The sequence below is a fragment of the Mobula hypostoma genome, chromosome 8 (genome assembly GCF_963921235.1).
Source record: "Mobula hypostoma chromosome 8, sMobHyp1.1, whole genome shotgun sequence".
Classification (NCBI taxonomy): domain Eukaryota; kingdom Metazoa; phylum Chordata; class Chondrichthyes; order Myliobatiformes; family Myliobatidae; genus Mobula; species Mobula hypostoma.
The window spans coordinates 20,326,354-20,344,899 of record NC_086104.1 but is presented as its reverse complement, the minus strand read 5'-3'; the positions used below and the strand labels follow the sequence as shown (position 1 = coordinate 20,344,899).

At 42.0% G+C, this 18,546-nt stretch overlaps 1 protein-coding gene across 1 annotated transcript in view; it reads left to right on the top strand.

The window, feature by feature from the left end:
- ttc27 (tetratricopeptide repeat domain 27) overlaps positions 1 to 2,739 on the top strand; it is a 299,781-nt gene extending 297,042 nt beyond the window's left edge. The window contains exon 20 of the mRNA XM_063055545.1: positions 2,523 to 2,739. Coding sequence (XP_062911615.1) covers positions 2,523 to 2,648 — 126 coding nt within the window. The 3' untranslated portion in view covers positions 2,649 to 2,739. The remainder of the gene's footprint in view (positions 1 to 2,522) is intronic.
- Positions 2,740 to 18,546: the final 15,807 nt, after the last annotated feature.

The window sequence follows — 18,546 nt, the reverse complement described above, 5'->3', positions numbered from 1 at the left end:
AATCAGTTCCACCCGGCTTAGTAGCTAACCCGTACACGAAGACCAAGAGCTGGATTTGGTTGTCAGAGGTTGTTTGAGAAGCACGGCATTGGGAGCAGTTCAATGTACGTTATCAAAGTATGTGTACATTATACATCTTTGAGATTTGTCTCCAAACAGGCAGTCACAAAACAAAGTAAAAGAACCCGTTTAAAAAAAAGACCATCAAAGCCCAACTTGCAGAGTAAAATAACAAATCATGCAAACAATAGATACAAGCAAACAACAAACAACAGGAATTCTGCAGATGCTGGAAATTCAAGCAACACACGTCAAAGTTGCTGGTGAACGCAGCAGGCCAGGCAGCATCTCTAGGAAGAGGTACAGTCGACGTTTCAGGCCGAGACCCTTCGTCAGGACTAACTGAAGGAAGAGTTACTAATCTCTTACTAACTCTTCCTTCAGCTAGTCCTGACGAAGGGTCTCGGCCTGAAATGTAATCTCTTACTAACTCTTCCTTCAGTTAGTCCTGACAAAGAGTCTCGGCCTGAAACGTCGAATGTACCCCTTCCTAGAGATGCTGCCTGGCCTGCTGCGTTCACCAGCAACTTTGATGTGTGTTAATAGATACAAGCAAATAGCATTCAGACCTGAAGTCTACAGATAGTTCATCCCCATATCCTTAGTTCAGCGCAAAGATGAGTAAACTCACAGAGCAGTGAGCTGAACCGGCTGTCCCTTGTCTCAGGCCCCAAAACCCTGACCTTTTCAATCTGGCCCAGTGCCTAAGTCTTCGTCTAAACAGCAGGTTCAGTCACTTTGATACGCTCTGGGACCTGGACCCTACGGCCTTGATCAGGCCTGTACCCGACCTTTCTGTTACGGCCTGGCAGTTAAATTGATCAAACTCGGGTCTTCCTCGCTCTCAGTGGTAGGCCTGCTGTCTTGTCTTGCCTTGCCTCAGTTTTGCCACCTCGAATTGCCTTCAAGTCCAAAGGGAAGTAACAAACTGTTTCTTGCAATGATCGTTTACCAGAAAAAGAGTGGTTAACAAAGTCACAAACGAGAGATTTTTCAGATGCTGGAAATCCAAGCAACACATGCCCAAAATGCTGGAGGAACTCAGCAGGCCAGGCAGCATCTATGAAATGTGGCCTGCCGAAGGTTTTAATTTGGATTAAAGGAAGCTAGTTGTAGACCTTTGTTAAATTGTCTGTTCTCTATATTTCTATTTTTTATTTGCTTTGTGATGCCTTTTATCAAATTAATCTGAAATTAAATTTGGATGAAACTGATAGACGAGGGCCAGAAATTCATGCTGTCAAACGGAGCTGCACAGTTGGTTTAATCCAGAATGCAGCAAAGTTCTGCCCATTTCTGGGCCTAAGAGCTGGTGAGAAATTCAATCCCTGATTTTGCTGATGTAAAACTCCCCCAAAATAATGTCAGCAATGGTGCAATTAGTGCTGTTTTCAGGAAGGGGGGAATATCCCAGTGAAGGAGCTGTATTTGCTAATGTGAAGATGGATTTGCCAAGAGGAGAGGAGATGCATGCGGAAAATCCACTAATGAGAAAGGGAAAAACATCCCATTCACTTCATTTCCAGGACATCTCACTGTGTTTTTCAAAATGTAATTACAGTTGTAATGTGAAAATGGTACACACAGTTTATACAAAGCAGTTCCCTCAAACAATAACCTGTAATCTGTTCTTATAATGTAGTCGAATGAATGCCCATTCTTCGCTGTATCTTAATAAATAAAATCATAGCAACACAGTGGAGACTGTGAACATTACATTGATCCACAATGATAACCCTACTGTGGATTCATTATCTGTTCAGTATATCACGATCATAGAGGGCATCTCGGGAAACGGTTTACAGAGCAGATTTATGAGAAAGATTTTTTCTGTACTCAGTGTTGTATCTCACTGTCTGGCAGATCAACACGGCAATTGTGTCAGGTGGGTACTGTTTGGTTTTGCAGATGATCGACTACTTAGATGGAGGCAGCAAGCAGTCCTTTTTGTGCTCCCTGAGCTGTACTTGCAGGGAATGGATCCAGAGGTATCGAGCTGCTACTCCAGTAGGAAAGGCTTTCCACTCCAGGACTGCCTCCTGTTTCAGCCTGGCAAATTTCTTGTGTCAAGGAGGCATTTAAGTTCAAACTTGCAGAGCTCTCGTTTTTGTGACTACATCGCATTTTTTCCAAGTGGGCTATAAACGGGAACAGATCTTGGCTTGTGTCAGGTGTGCTTACCCAATACATTTTCAGATATATTGATTTAAGCATAAATATTTTTAAAATCCAGCTATGGTGTTGGCCCAAAGCTATTTGGCAGGGCGACACTGAAATTTAATGCTGCCTCCTAATTGTAATTAATCCTGGTATTTCTACGGAGAGAAGGAGAGTGAAAAATAGATTAAAGAACTGAATGGAAAAAGCTGCATACTGAAATAAATACAGCAACTGGCATGACAGCCACTTAAAATCCTAACTTTCTCGTGTTTTTCTCATCCTCTTTGTTTCTGGCCTTACAGCAACTTTACACTGATGTTACTACGGGTGAAGTACAGACCGAATTAGCCGATGAGAAACAGACAATGGACAATTTGATTTTGGAACTTGAAGAGCTTGGCAACCAACTGAGGGAGAAAAAGACCTGAATCAAAATTTCATCAAAGGAATAACACCGATTAGCATTCTCTATGTAATGAAGCAATGCACTAGATCTGGATGAATTATAAATAAAATACTCTTTTTGTACCTTTGATTTTCCATGACTTTTCACTACTTCTTTTCATTCAGACACTCTTTGGTTGAGGCCAACTTATATTTTTCAGGAGTTGTGGACTTTGCTACCTATGACAACATTTATTGCCAATGCAAAATTGTAATGCCTGAACTGTGCCATTTTGAAAGACAGGTACAGGTCAACTACAGCACCGTGGCTCTGGGTGCATTTAATTACCTGGTAAGATTGGTAGATTTGCTTTCCAGAAGGACTTCAGTGAAACACATGCTTTGTTCATGATAATTAAGCAGTTTCATTTTTAATCTTGATCTTTTTAATCACTTAAGTATAAATTTCCCTGCTCGTGTGGTGTGATTCAAACACTTATCTACAAAGCTCATGTTTGAGTACATCCAATAATCAGAATCAGGTTTATTATCACTGACAGTACAATGGAATACATAAAAAAAACAGTAAGTTACAATCAAAAGTGTAGCACTAAAGAGGAAAAACGAGGTAGTGTTCATGGGCTATGCAGAAATCTAACGGCAGAGGGGAAAAAGTGTTCCAAAAATGTTGAGTGTTGGTCTTGACGCTTCCATGCCTCCTTTCTGATAGTACTAATGAGAAGAGTGTATAAGACCGTAAGATATGAGAGCAGAGTTAGGCCATTTAGCCCATTGAGTCTGCTCTGCTATTTCATCACGGCTGATCCATTTCCCCCTTAGCCCCAAACTCTTGCCTTCTCCCCATATCCCTTCACGCCCTGACTAATCAAAAATCTATCAAACTCTGCCTTAAGTATACCCAATGGCCTCCACAGCCATCTGGAGCAGTGAAGTCCTCAAATTCACCTCTGTCTGGCTATGTTCTGAATAGTGAAGAGTGCCTAATGTTGACAGCCGCCTTCTTGAGGCACCATAGCATGATTGTGTTTATATATGGTTACTTTGGTAGTGACAAACACCCTTTTTTTACCTGAGATTTCATGCTACATTTACCTGGCCCAGTTAGGATAACTCTTGTTTTTAAGTTCCCATTTCTAGGTTTATGCCACATCGGAAACATTAAGGGACAGGAACACTGACATTGCCCAGTTTGACAATGAGGAAGCAACAGAGATGTAGGTACCACCTTTGAGATGGAGTATTAGCTGCAGGTTTTATCTGCTCACACAGCAAAAAACCCAAAGCACACTTTAAAATCTGAAGTCGGTTGCCTGGTAACCAGATTAATACCTAACCAACATTACAAGAATAGTATCAAATTTTAGGGGAGGTTGTTTGGAAATTGGCTGCTACTTTTACTACATTATGACATTGGTAAAAGTACTATATTAAGACAATAAGATATAGGAGCAGATTTAGGCCATTTGGCCCATCGATTTTCTCCATCATTTCATCATGGCTAATCCAATTTTCCTCTCAGCCCCAGTCTCCTGCCTTCCCCCCGTATCCCCTCATGCCCTGACTAATCAAGAATCTATCAACCTCTGCCTTAATTATACATACAGACTTGGCCTCCACTACTGCCTGTGGCAATGAATTCCACCGATTCACCACTCTCTGTCTAAAGAAATTGCTCCTTATCTCTGTTCTAAAAAGACGCCTCTCTGTTCTGAGGCTGTGTCCTCTAGTCTTAGACTCTCCCACCATAGGAAGCATCCTCTCCACATCCACTCTTATCAAGGCCTTTTACCATTCCATAGGTTTCAACGAGGTCACCCCTCATCCTTCTGAATTCCAATGAATACAGGCCCAGAGCCATCAGACACTCTTCATATGACAAGCCATTCAATACTGGAATCATTTTTGTGAACCTCTTGGTGAAACCTGTCCAGTTTCAGCATTTCCTTTCTGAGATAAGGGGTCCAAAACTGCTCAAGATAGAACATAGAACAGTACAGCACAGTAAGGCCCTTCGGCCCACAATGTTGTGCCGACCCTCAAACCCTGCCTCCCATATAAGCCCCCACCTTAGAGTCCTCCTTATACCTGTCTGATAGTCTCTTAAACTTCACTAGTGTATCTGCCTCCACCACTGACTCAGGCAGTGCATTCCACGCACCAACCACTCTCTGAGTAAAAAACCTTCCTCTAATATCCCCCTTGAACTTCCCACCCCTTACCTTAAAGCCATGTCCTCTTGTATTGAGCAGTGGTGCCCTGGGGAAGAGGCGCTGGCTATCCACTCTATCTATTCCTCTTATTATCTTGTACACCTCTATCATGTCTCCTCTCATCCTCCTTCTCTCCAAAGAGTAAAGCCCTAGCTCCCTTAATCTCTGATCATAATGCATACTTTCTAAACCAGGCAGCATCCTGGTAAATCTCCCCTGTACCCTTTCCAATGCTTCCACATCCTTCCTTTAGTGAGGTGACCAGAACTGGACACAGTACTCCAAGTGTGGCTTAACCAGAGTTTTATAGAGCTGCATCATTACATTGCGACTCCTAAACTCTATCCCTCGACTTATGAAAGCTAACACCCCATAAGCTTTCTTAACTACCCTATCCACTTGTGAGGCAACTTTCAGAGATCTGTGGACATGTACCCCGAGATCCCTCTGCTCCTCCACACTACCAAGTATCCTGCCATTTACTTTGTACTCTGCTTTGGATATTGTCCTTCCAAAGTGTACCACCTCACACTTCTCCGGGTTGAACTCCATCTGCCACTTCTCAGCCCACTTCTGCATCCTATCAATGTCTCTGCAATCTTTGACAATCCTCTACACTATCTACAACACCACCAACCTTTGTGTCGTCTGCAAACTTCAAGTGAGGCCACACCAGTACTTTATAAAGTCTCAACATTACATCCTTCCTTTTATATTCTAGTCCTCGCGAAATGAATGCTAACATTACATTTGCCTTCCTCACCACAGACTCAACCTGCAAATTAACCTTTAGGGGATCCTGTACAATGGCCCAAAGTACTTTTACACCTCAGTGTTTTGTATTTTCTCACCATTTAGAATATAGTTAACTCTTTCATTTTTTTTACCAAAGTACATGACCATGCACTTCCCAACTCTGTATTCCATCTGCCATTTCTTAGCCCAATTTTCCAAATCTGTGTATGTTCTTCTGTAGACTCACTGCTTCCTCAAAGCTATCTGCTCCTCCACATGTCTTCATATCGTCTGCAAGCTTTGTGGCAAAGCCATCTATTTCATCATTCAGAAATAGAATTTTAAATAAAAAATTAATAATAATGAGAACTAGCCTTTTGAAACACAAAATCCAGAGGGGATCAATAGGCTAGATTCTGGGATGATTCTTCCCCTTGGAGGAGGGAGGGGTAGAGTAGGAATTTAAAACAAGGGATTGTTTGAGAATAAAGGGTTACCCATTGAAATGGAGTTGAATTTTCTCTCAGAAGGTTAGGAATTTTATACTCTTGGGAGTTGTGGAGGCAGGCAAATTGAGCTCAGGCCAAGGAGATACATCTGTCCTTGTCGAGGGGTCACAGTTGAAAGGGTGTGCAGCCTCAAGTTTCGGGGTTTCAGCATCTCAGAGGATCTATCCTGGGCCCAGTACAATAATACAATCACAAAGGAACGCCAGCGGCTATACTTCATTAGGAGTTTGAGGAGATTTGGTATGCCACCAAAGACTCCAGCAAACTTCTGCAGGTGTACTGTGGAGAGCATTCACAACGTGGCATGTAGGCTCCAATGCACAAGATTGAAAATGCTGCAACCAGCTCCATCGTGGGTATTAGCCTCCCCACCACTGAGGACATCTTCAAAAGGTGGTGCCTCAGGAATATGACATCCATCACTGGGGACCTTCACCATCCAGACATACCCTCTTAATACTACCACGTGATACGTGCGCGCCTCGCCTAAAGTAAACACGAAGTTAGACTTGCATTTCGGTCTCCCGTATCTTCCTTTGAATTAGTTTAATGGTTTTGAAGTTACTACTTCAGCGTTTTGCTCTTTTTTTTGCACTATTATTAAAAAATGCTAAACATTACCAAGATCTATAATTGGACTGCACTGTACTACTTCCACAAAGCAACAAATTTCACAACATCTGATTTGAGCAGTCATATCTGTTGAACAACAAACGAGGCTCAGGGGCCCTGTGAGCTACTCTTGGTTCTATTCCAGACAGAAGTCATACAGTGACATATAATATTGTGAATATTCTCTGTAGCTGTTACACTTTATTCTGTATTGTTATTATTTTACCTTATTCTACCCCAATACACTGTGCAATGATCAGTATGAACAGTGTGCAAGACAAGCATTTCATTGTATCTCAGTACACGTGACAATAATAAACCGGTTCTAACTCCGATAGGCCCAGGATGGGGAATTGCTCTGCACTGTGGGTGGTGGAAGTAAACACATTATTGTGTTACAAATGCCTTTTAGAACTATTAGTTGGAATGGCCAGCTGGCTTCTGGCCATTTCAACTAATATTTTTAAAAGGATTTTGAGAAATTTGGCATGTCATAGCAGAAGTAATATTTGAAAGAGTTTTATTATATAAAATAACTTGGGCATCAGCTTGACCAGCTCAACGAAAGAAGTTTAAGATGAACTCAGCAATTACTTTTCTCATGAATGTTTAAATCAATGCTTTTGGAGAGTTAAATGTCAATCCATTATAAGCAATGACTTATGAGTTGCTGGTTCTTTAAACCAGCAGGTGTATTCTGTTAGGAATTGTAATATTTTCTTTCCAGTCAATTTCTCTAGGCTGAGACAGAATTAGGTTAAATAAATTTTCTGTAAAAGTGATCAACTAATACTGTGTCACTATGTTAAATGAACTTCCATTATCACCTTGTATGACATCTGCAACTTAACCGCCTAGAATAACAATTACTCCAATTGCTATTTGTTTCATGAGTTTCAGAAGTTGCTTGCCTTAATAAATACCTTTATCATCCAAAGATATTTTTAAACATACCATGTTTTATTTGTAAGGCTGATATTGTTGCCACTTCTAGATTTACTAGCTATATTTCCATTTTCATGAAATATGAGTCGTAATTTTAGCAATATAGCAGCTTGGGACATATTGATGTATCATCCCAATGGTTGAAAACAGTAAACTGCTAGATACATAAAAGGTGTAATGTAGAACCTGACATTGTTTCTGGATCTCTAACCCTACCTACAGTCTAGAGGGTTTGAATTATATTGAGCAGCTCCCCAAGTTGTTAGTTGCTGTTTGAGGGATACAATCTTTAGGCAGTGTTAAAGAAATCAGTTGTGTTTCAGTTGATTCCCTTCTGAAAAATACAGTAAGAAAACTGAGGCATCAACAGAAAGAGAGAAAAAAAACTTGCAACCAAAGCTGACTAGCTTCCAAAGTAATATTGCTGAAGTGAGATGCATGTGTATGTTAAATATAACAAAGGTCTACATCTAGCTTCCTTTAATCCAAATTAATTTGCTCTCAATTCCCATTGCAAGAGACCTTGTACTCTACTTGCATTCTTCCCTAAACTCCAACAAATAATTAAGTGATCTTTCTTCAAAATTCCTTGTTCCGTTACAGACGGTTTTATTTTCAGCTAATCCATGATGAGATGATGGTAGGCTTGAAGATGCATTTTTTTCTCATGTTTATCATCTTTATGATGGAGAATTGCAGGATTTTGAACTGGCAATCAGTCCAGGATCTACCTTGGAACCTAAATGCTTAGAATTGTGTGCAGTTTTGGGCTCCTTATTTTAGAAAGGATATACTGCCATTGGAGAGGGTTCAGAGAAGATTCATGAGATTGATTCCAGGAATGAAAGGGTTACTGTATGAGGAACGTCTGGCAGCTCTTGGGCTGTATTCCCTGGAGTTCAGGAGAATGAGGGGGGATCTCATAGAAACATTCCGAATGTTAAAAGGCCTGAACAGATTAGATATGGCAAAGTTATTTCCCATGGTAGGGGATTCTGGGACAAGTGGGCACAACTCAGGATTGAAAAATGTCCTTTTAGAACTGAGGTGTGGAGAAATTACTTTAGTCAGAGGGTGGTAAATCTGTGGAATTTGTTGATTCAAACTGAATGGCAAACCCATCCAGAGAGAGAGAAAACCTCCATATGTGAAGGCATTTAGTGTTTGCATATCAAGGGTGTATGCACAGCTTGATGCAGTCACATACAAAACGTAGCCGTCAGGAAGATTACATTGGGTATGTTTTTTTTTCCCTATATTATCCAGAGATTTGTATATCATGTCTCCGCAGACAGCGTGCATTTTTGATCTCCAGATAAAAGGGGAGATGACTTGAGAGATTGTTGCATCACAGAAGTTGGGGTGTGGATAGAACTACAGCAGTGAGAATAGTTCATGCGAGCTGTCTGGGTTCTTTAAATCAGTTGAAAGGAATGCCATTCCCACAATCCCAGTTATCTGGTTTACCCTCGCCTCACCCCAAATGTGTTTGAACTAAAGTGGGGTTTGATGGGCCTTTTTAGAGAACAATTAAAATCACAAGTACATTCTGGATTTACACCTAGGCCAGACTGGGTAAGTGCAGCGGACTCCTTTCCCTGAATGACATTACAGAATTAAGAGAATTATTACAACATTCCAATAGTGTTCATAATCACCAAGAGTAATACCAGCATTCAGCTGATGTATCCATTAATGTATGGATTTATTTATAAAAGGAGGTAATTTATTTATTCTGAGAGGTAATGTTGCAGCTATATAGGACCCTGGTCAGACCCCACTTGGAGTACTGTGCTCAGTTCTGGTCGTCTCACTACAGGAAGGATATGGAAGCCATAGAAAGGGTGCAGAGGAGATTTACAAGGATGTTGCCTGGATTGGGGAGCATGCCTTATGAGAATAGGTTGAGGGAACTCAGCCTTTTCTCCTTGGAGTGACGGAGGATGAGAGGTGACCTGATGGATGTGTATAAAATGATGAGAGTCATTGATCGTGTGGATAGTCAGAGGCTTTTTTCCAGGGCTGGAATGGTTGCCACAACAGTGGAAGACATTAGCAACATACCTGATAGCCAGAGGTCTCAGGGAATAGAATTAGGTACAGTTAAGATTACTAGAGAGAAAGTGCTTGGGAAGCTAAATGGACTAAGAACAGATAAATCTCCCAGACCGGATGAGGTGCACCCACGGGTTCTGAAGGAGGTGGCTTTGGAGATTGTGGAGGCATTGGAAATGATCTTCCAGGACTCAATAGACTCTGGCGTGGTTCCGGAGGACAAGAAGATCGCAAATGTAGTTCCGCTGAGGGAGGCAGCAGAAAGAAATTTACAGACCTATTAGTCTGACATCGGTAGTTGGAAAGTTATTGGAGTCGATCCTCAAGGACGAGGTTACGAAATACCTCGAGGTGCATGACAAGATAGGCCCAAGCCAGCAGGCTTTAATGAAGGGAAGATCCTGCCTCACCAACCTATTGGAATTTTTTGAGGTAATCTCAAATAAGATTGACAAGGGAGAGGCTGTGGATCTTGTGTATTTGGATCTTCAAAAGGCCTTCGATAAGGTGCCGCATAAGAGGCTGCTTAATAAGATGAGAGCGCATGGAATTACAGGAAAGATATTGGAATGGGTGGAGCATTGGCTGATAGGCAGAAAGCAAAGGGTGGGAATAAAGGGATCCTATTCTGATTGGTTGACGGTTACTAGTGGTGTTCCACAGGGGTCGGTGTTGGGGCCGCTTCTTTTTACAATGTAGATTATGGATTAAATGGTTTTGTGGCCAAGTTTGCGGATGACACTAAGATAGGTAGAGGAGCAGGAAGTGTTGAAGAAACAGAAAGGTTGCAGAGAGACCTGGTCAGTTTAGGAAAGTGGGCAAAGAAATGGCAGATGAACAATGTTGAGAAATGTACGGTTGTACATTTTGAAAGAAGAACTAATCGGGCAGATTATTATTTAGATGGGGAGAAAATTCAAAAATCGGAAGTGCGAAGGGACTTGGGGGTGCTTGTGCAGGATACCCTAAAGGTTAACCACCAGGTTGGATCAGCAGTAAGGAAAGCGAATGCTGTGTTGATATTCATTTCAAGAGGAATAGTGTATAAGAGTAAGGAGGTGTTGATGAGGCTCTATGGGGCACTGATGAGACCTCATTTGGAATACTGTGTGCAGTTTTGGGCCCCCCATCTTAGAAGGGATGTACTGATATTGGAGAGAGTTGAGAGAAGATTTACGAGGATGGTTCCTGGAGTGCAGGGGCTAACATATGAGGAGAGTTTGTCGGCTCTTGGACTGTATTCATTAGAGTACAGAAGAATGAGAGGGGATCTCATAGAAACATTTTGAATGTTGAAAGGGTTGGACAGAGTAGATGTGGAAAGGCTGTTTCCCTTGGTGGGTGAGTCCAGGACAAGAGGCCACAGTCTTAGAATTAGAGGGTACCCATTTAAAACAGAGATGAGGAGAATTTTTTTTAGCGAGAGGGCCGTGGATTTGTGGAATTTGTTGCCACATACAGCTGTGGAGGCCCGATCATTGAGGGTGTTTAAGGAGGAGATTGATAGGTATCTAATTAGTCAGGGTATCAAGGGATATGGGGAAAAGCCAGAAATTGGAACTAGATGGGAGAATAGTTTAGCTCATGGTGGAGTGGCGGAACAGGCTCAATGGGCCGAATGGCCTACTTCTGCTCCTTTGTCTTGTGATCTTGTGAAGTGGACACAGGTTTAAGGTGCTGGGGAGTAGGTACAGAGGAGATGTCAGGGGTAAGTTTTTTACGCAGAGAGTGGTGAGTGCGTGGAATGGGCTGCCGACAGGGGTGGTGGAGGCGGATATGATAGGGTCTTTTAAGAGACTTTTGGATAGGTACATGGAGCTTAGAAAAATAGAGGACTATGGGTAAGCCTAGTAATTTTTAAGGTAGGGACATGTTCAGCGCAACTTTGTGGGCTGAAGGACCTGTATTGTGCTGTAGGTTTTCTATGTTTTTAAGTTAAATTTCCCTGTTGCTCTAGTGTGATTTTATTCCAGCCTGGTGTTTGATTGTCGTGCTAATAAGATATGGTAACAACTGCCCTAGTCTATAAAGTTCAGTTTATTGTCATCTGCAGAAGTTGCCTGGCTGGATACTGGACTGTTTAGAACAAAGGTGGTGAACCTATGGTAACACATACAAGATGCTGGAGGAACTCAGCAGGCCAGGCAGCATCTATGGAAAAGAGTACAGTCGACGTTTCGAGCCAAGACCCTTCATCAGGACTGGAAAGGAAGAGGAGGTCAAGGAAAGAAGGTGGGGGGGGGGAGGGGAAGAAGAAGTGCAAGGTGGTAGGTAATAGGTGAAACTGGGAGAGGGAGAGGGGTGAAGTAAAGAGCTGGGAAGTTGACTGTTAAAAGAGATAAAGTGCTGGAGAAGGGGGAATCTGATAGGAGAGGGTAGAAGACCATGGAAGAATGGGAAGGGGGTGGAGCATCAGGGGGACTTGATTGACAGATTAGGAGGTAAGGTGATAGAGGGAAACAGGAATGGAGACTGGTGAAGGAGAGCAGGGGAGGGGGGCAATTACCAGAAGTTCAAGAAATAGATGTTCGTGCCGTCAAGTTGAAGGCTACCCAGATGGAATATAGGGTGTTGATCCTCCAACCTGAGTGTGGCCGCATTGCGGCTGTAGAGGAGGCTTTGCTGACATGTTGGAATGGAAGGAGGAAGTAGAATTGAAATGGATCCCACTTTTTGTGGTGAACTGAGCAGAGGTGCTGAGCAAAGTGGTCTCCCAATCTACGTCGGGTCTCACCGATATACAAGAGGTCACACTTGGAGCACTGGATACAGTAGATGACCCCAACAGACTGCAGGTGAGGTGTCGTCTCACCAGGAAGGACGGTTTGGTACCCTGAATGATAATGAGGGAGGAGGTGTAAGGGCAGTTGTGACACTTGCTCGGCTTGTAAGGATAAGAACCAGCAGGCAAACCAGTGAGGGGGGACGAATGGGCAAGGGAATTGCATAGGGAGCAATCCCTGTGGAAAGTGGAATCTGGACTATACCTCTTCCTACCCTGTCACTTGTAAAAATGCCACCACTTGTCTCAGTTCCTCCATCTCCGCTGTATCTGCTCTCAGGATGTCACTTTTCATTCCAGAACTAATGAGATGTCCTCCTTTTTCAAATAAAGGGGTTTTCCTTCCTCCACCATCAATGCTGCCATCACATTAGGGATAGGGTTCCTCTTGCCCTCACCCAACACCCCACTAGCCTTCGTGTCCAAATTCTCTGTAACTTCCACCATCTCCAACGGGATCCCACCACCAAGCACATCTTTCCCAACCCCCTCCCCCCCCCACTTTCCACTTTCCGTGGAGATCGCTCCCTACGTGACTTCCTTGTCCACTTTCCTCCCCACTGATCTCCCTCCTGGGAGTTACCCTTGCAAGCCACACCTGTCCCTACACCTCTTCCCTCACTACCATTTAGGGACCCAAACAGTCCGTCCAGGTGAGGCGACACTTCACCTTTGAGTCTGTTTGGATCATCTACTGTATCCGGTGCTTCCAGTGTGGCCTGTATAGTGGTGAGAGGCGATGTAGATTGGGAGACCACCGCTCAGTACGCTACAGAAAGCAGGATCTCCTAGTGGCCACCCATTTCAATTCTACTTCCCATTCTGACACATCAGTCCATGGCTTCCTTTACTGCCGTGATGAGGCCACACTCAGGTTGGAGGAGCAACACTTCATATTCCATCTGGGTAGCTTCCAACCTGATGGCATGAACATTGATTTGTCTAGCTTCCCGTAATGCCCCCTTCCCTTCACCATTTCCCATCCCCTTTTTCTCTCTCTCTCACCTTATCTCCTTGCCAGCCCATCACCTCCCTCTGATGCTCCCCCGCCCCGCCTTCCCTTTCTTCCATGGCCGTCTATCCTCTTCTATTAGATTCCTCCTTCTTCAGCCCTGTATCTCCTTAACCAATCAACTTCCAAGCTCTTTACTTCACCCCTCTCCCCTGCTGGTTTCATATCAGCTACCCCCTTGTACTTAAAATCATAAAGAAGTACAGCACAACAACAGGCTCTTAAACCCATCCAGTCCTTGCCTACTCCCGTTAACCTGCACTGGGACCATAGACCTCCCTATCCCTACTATCCAAGTACCTATCCAAACTTCTCTTAAACTTTGAAATTGAACTTGCATGGACAATTTGTCCTGGCAGCTCACTCCACACTCTTACAGCCCTGTGAGTAAAGAAGTTTCACCTTGTGTTCCCTTTAAACTTCTCACTCTTAGGCCATGACCTCTGGTTGAAATCCCACCCAACCTCAGCGGAAAAAACTTGCAAGTATTTCCCCATCTATACCCCTCATGCTTTTGTATACCTTTATCAAATCTCCTCTCAATCTTCTACGTTCCAAAGAATATAGGCCTAACCTATTCAATCTTTCCTTATAATTCAGGTCGCCTGGACCGAGCAACGTCTTCGTAAATTTCCTCTGCACTCTTTCAAACTTTTTTACACCTTTCCTGTGGGTAGACCAAAATGCTCCAAATTAGGCTTCACCAATGTCTTATACAACTTCAACATCTTCTGTACTCAATACATTGACTTATGAAGGCCAATGTGCCAAAAGCTTTCTTTACAACCCTATCTACCTGTGAAGGCACTTCCAGGTAATTATGTACCTGTATTTACAGATCCTTTGTTCTACCACACTCCTCAGTGCCCTATCATTCACTGGTTGGTCCTACCGAAGTGCAAAACCTCGCACTGGCTTGCATTAAATTCCATCTGCTATTTTTCCAGCTGATGCAGATCCCTCTGCAAGCCATGATAGTCTTCCTCACTGTCTGCTACACCCGTAATCTTGGAGTCATCCACAGATTTGCATATCTAGTTAACCACGTTGTCATCCAGATCATCGATATAATTGAGAAACAACAAAAGACCCAGCACTGATCCCTGTGACACACACCACTAGTCACAGGCTTCCAGTCAGAGAGGCAACCACTTAATACCCCTCTCTGGCTTCTCCCACAAGGCCAATGTCTAATCCGATTTACTACCTCATCCTGAATGCTGAGTGACTGAACCTTCTTGAACAACCTCCCATGCAGGATCTTGTCAAAGGCCTTGCTCGAGTCCATACAGACAACATCCACTGCTTTGCCTTCATCAACTTTACTGGTAACTTTCTTGAAAAACTATAAGATTTGCTGGACATGACCGACCACACATGAGGCCATGTTGACTGTCCTTAATCAGCCCATGTCTATCCAAATACTAATTTATTCAGTTTTATTCAGTTCCCTTAGAATACCTTCCAATAACTTTCCCCTAACTGATGTCAGACTCTCTGGCCTGTAATTTCCTGGTTTCTGTTTAGAGCCTTTTTTAAACAACAGGACAACATTGGCTATCCTCCAATCCTTTGGTACCACTCCTGATGCTAAGGATGTTTTAAATATCTCCACTAGAGCTCCGGCAATTTTTGCACTTGCCTCCCATCGGGTCAGAGGGCACACTTTGTCAGGCCCTGGGGATTTATCCACCCTGATTTGCCTCAGGGTAGCAAACACCTCCTCCTCTGTAATCTGTACAGGGTCCATGACCTTGATGCCGCTTTGCCACACTTCTGTAGACTCTGTATTGGTCTCCTGAGTAAATACAGATGCAATGAATGCACTTAAGATCTCTCCCATCTGTTTTGGCTCACACATGGATCACCATTCTGGTCTTCCAGAGGACCAGTTTTGTCCCTAGCATTCATTTTGCTCTTAACATATCTGTAGAATCGCTCACCATTCTCCTTCACCTTGTCTGCTAGAGCAAATTAATGCCTTCTTTTAGCCCTCCTGATTTCTGGCTTACGTATTCTCTTGCATTTCTTGTATACCATAAGCACTTCATTTGTTCCTACTTGCCTCTACCTGCTGGGCATCTCCTTTTTTTTCTCTTAACCAGGGCCTCAATAACTTCATCTTTTATTTTGGCAGATGCATACAAGCTTTGTACTCTCTAACTTTCATTTTTGAATGCTCTGACTTTCCAAGTACACCTTTGCCTGTCCCAATCCACACTTGCCAGCTCAATTCTGATTGCATCAAAAGTGGCCTTTCTCCAATTTAGAATCTCAACCTGTGGACAAGACCTATCTTTTTCCATGTTTACTTTTACTTCTTCTGCCCCCTACTCCACCTTCTTACTCTGACTTCTCCTCTTCCTTTCCGGTCTTGATGAAGGTTCTCGGCCCGAAATGTTGACTGTTTCCTCTTCTCCATAAATGCTGCCTGGCAGGCTGAGTTCCTCCAGCATTTTGTGTGTTTTGCTTTGGATTTCCGGCATCTGCAGATTTTCTTCTGTTTGTGGCAAGCGTATGCAACAATATGGCACTCAAAAATTTTGTTGGTGCATGCCACGCAGTGCAGTCCCTCGATACTTTGAACCCCATCCATTTGTCAGTGGCATGATGGCATAGTGGTTAGTACGTTTTACTGTACAGGCGACCCGGATTCAAATCCCACTGCTGCCTGTATGGAGTTTCTTCATTCTCCACATGACCTCGTGGATGTCCTCATGATTCCTCTCACAGTCCAAAATGTTCTGCTTGGTAGGTTAATTGGCCATCGTAAGTTGTCTCATTCAAAGAGCTGGGACGTTGCATCATGATTATCTTTACTGCCAAATGAAAACATCAAATGAATTTTTGCAAACCAAGTGCAGTGAGATTTTTCACAGAAAATTTTTCATGCAAGCTTGGCACCAGCTAGATAGGCTGCGAGAGCACGTGGCATTGGATGATAAATTTTGAAATTTTCACAGACCAGGTGTACACATCAGTATTTGGCTTTGCTCTGCTTCTCTTTTTCTCTTCTGTCATTTGTGAGTGGAGACTGGATATTCAGTGAGAGTAAAAGTAAATTATGTAGCTTCACACCTCCATGGTATTTATTGTTTCAGCAATAAACATATTTATATTAGTAAACTATGTTGTTCGGGTTAATCAGAAAGATTGTTTTTACCCTTTCCAGCTTGTTCAGAATGTCAGATACAAAAATAGGAGAAGCAGCAGAGATTTTCAAGACTACTGGAATGAAATACTTGGCATAATAAAAAAGGATAAAGCATTATGCAGTTCTTCCTCTGTAAAGCGGCGTAATCAAACAGTTCATAAATGGCTTTGTGGTAGAGAGATCAGCAACAAAAAATGCAGTCAAATACTTGATGACATGTAGTTCTGAAGTTTTCAAGATTATTGCTCAATATGAAAAACTGCTCAGTGAAGCAGTTAAAGAATCATGGCTAGAGTGTGCTCCCTTCCTCTGGCTTTTCAGAGGAAGACAAAAATATTCAGCTCGTTAAGAATTTGTCAGTGAGCAGAAACACAGTAAAAAAAATAGAATATTAATAATGGGAACAATCAAAGCGGAACAACTAACAAGAGATATTAGTTCTTGTAAATTTCTTTCCATTTGTCTTGATGAGAGCACTGGTGTTACATCATCAACGAGGCTGGATATTACTGCTCAATTTTGTAGGGGTGATGAATTATGCAAAGAACTGGTTAACTTTGTAACATTATCTGAACTCACTACAGAGTTTGAAACATGCAAGCTAGTAATAAAAGAAATGTCTGGTCGATAAGTCAACCTTTCAAAATTAGTTTCAGTGACAACTGATGGTGCACCATATATAATTGGTAAAAAAAATAGGTTTTATCAATCTGCAGACTGTGCTGAAAATCCACTGATAGGCTTTCATTGAACAGTACACGAGGAGGGTTTGTGTACGAAAGCTGGCCTTAAGGAATTTGAAGAAGTGATGAAAATCGTAATCATGTTAATTAATTTTATTTCTGAGCGTGCTTTGAAAAAAAGACCGAACTTCAAAATCTACTGAGCAAGGTGATTTCTGTGTACACAGGACTACTAATGTACACTATCTCTGTTGGCTTAGTCGAGGTTCTGTCCTGAAACAATTTGCTGAGTGTTTGGATGAAATTTGTGTATTTTTGATGAATGACAAGTTTTCTTTTCAAGAATTATATGATATGGTGTGAATTAGTAGATTTACTTTTTTGGCAGATTACTCCTCACATTTAAATGATGTGAATACCAAATTACAGGCTAAACACTTGATGCTGTGTTAGATAATGTAAATGTCTTGGAAATCCAACCGGAAGTTTTTTTCTTTCTTTCTTTTTCAATCTTTTTATTAGTTTCATAAAATATAAACATAACATAGCAATAATACAAATAGTTGGAGATACATTGTTGTACTTAAAATGAGTAATTATAAAACCAAATAGTATAAATTGACAAAACTCCCAATCGTGTAGGATAACAATGAATAATACAGAACAAAAAAAAACTGGAGAAAAATCATGAAAAAGAAAAAAAAAATAGGAAAAAAAAAACAAACCCCACCCCAAAAGAAAAACTAAACTAAACAGAATTAGTCAACTAAACTAAAAAGACTTGGGCAATTCTAACAATGTAAAAAAGGAAGAAAAGAAAACCTTAGTGTTGACGACTCCATTCCTCTCAACCAACAGTACTGAGAAGTAAAATAAGTTTGGAAATGGTCAAATTACATCAGATGAAAATGCTGAATGAATGGCCTCCAAGTTTTTTCAAAATTAATGGAAGGGTCATAAACTGCACTTCTAATCTTTTCCAAATTCAAACACAACATAGTTTGTGAAAACCAATGAAATACAGCAGGAGGGTTAATCTCTTTCTTATTCAGCAAAATGGATCTTCTAGCCATTAAAGTAAGAAATGCAATCATCCGGCGTGCTGAAGAGGTTAAATAATTTGAGTCTATCATTGGTAATCCAAAAATAGCAGTAATTGGATGAGGTTGTAAGTCTGTATTCAAAACCGTTGAAATAGTATCAAAAATATCTTTCCAATATTTT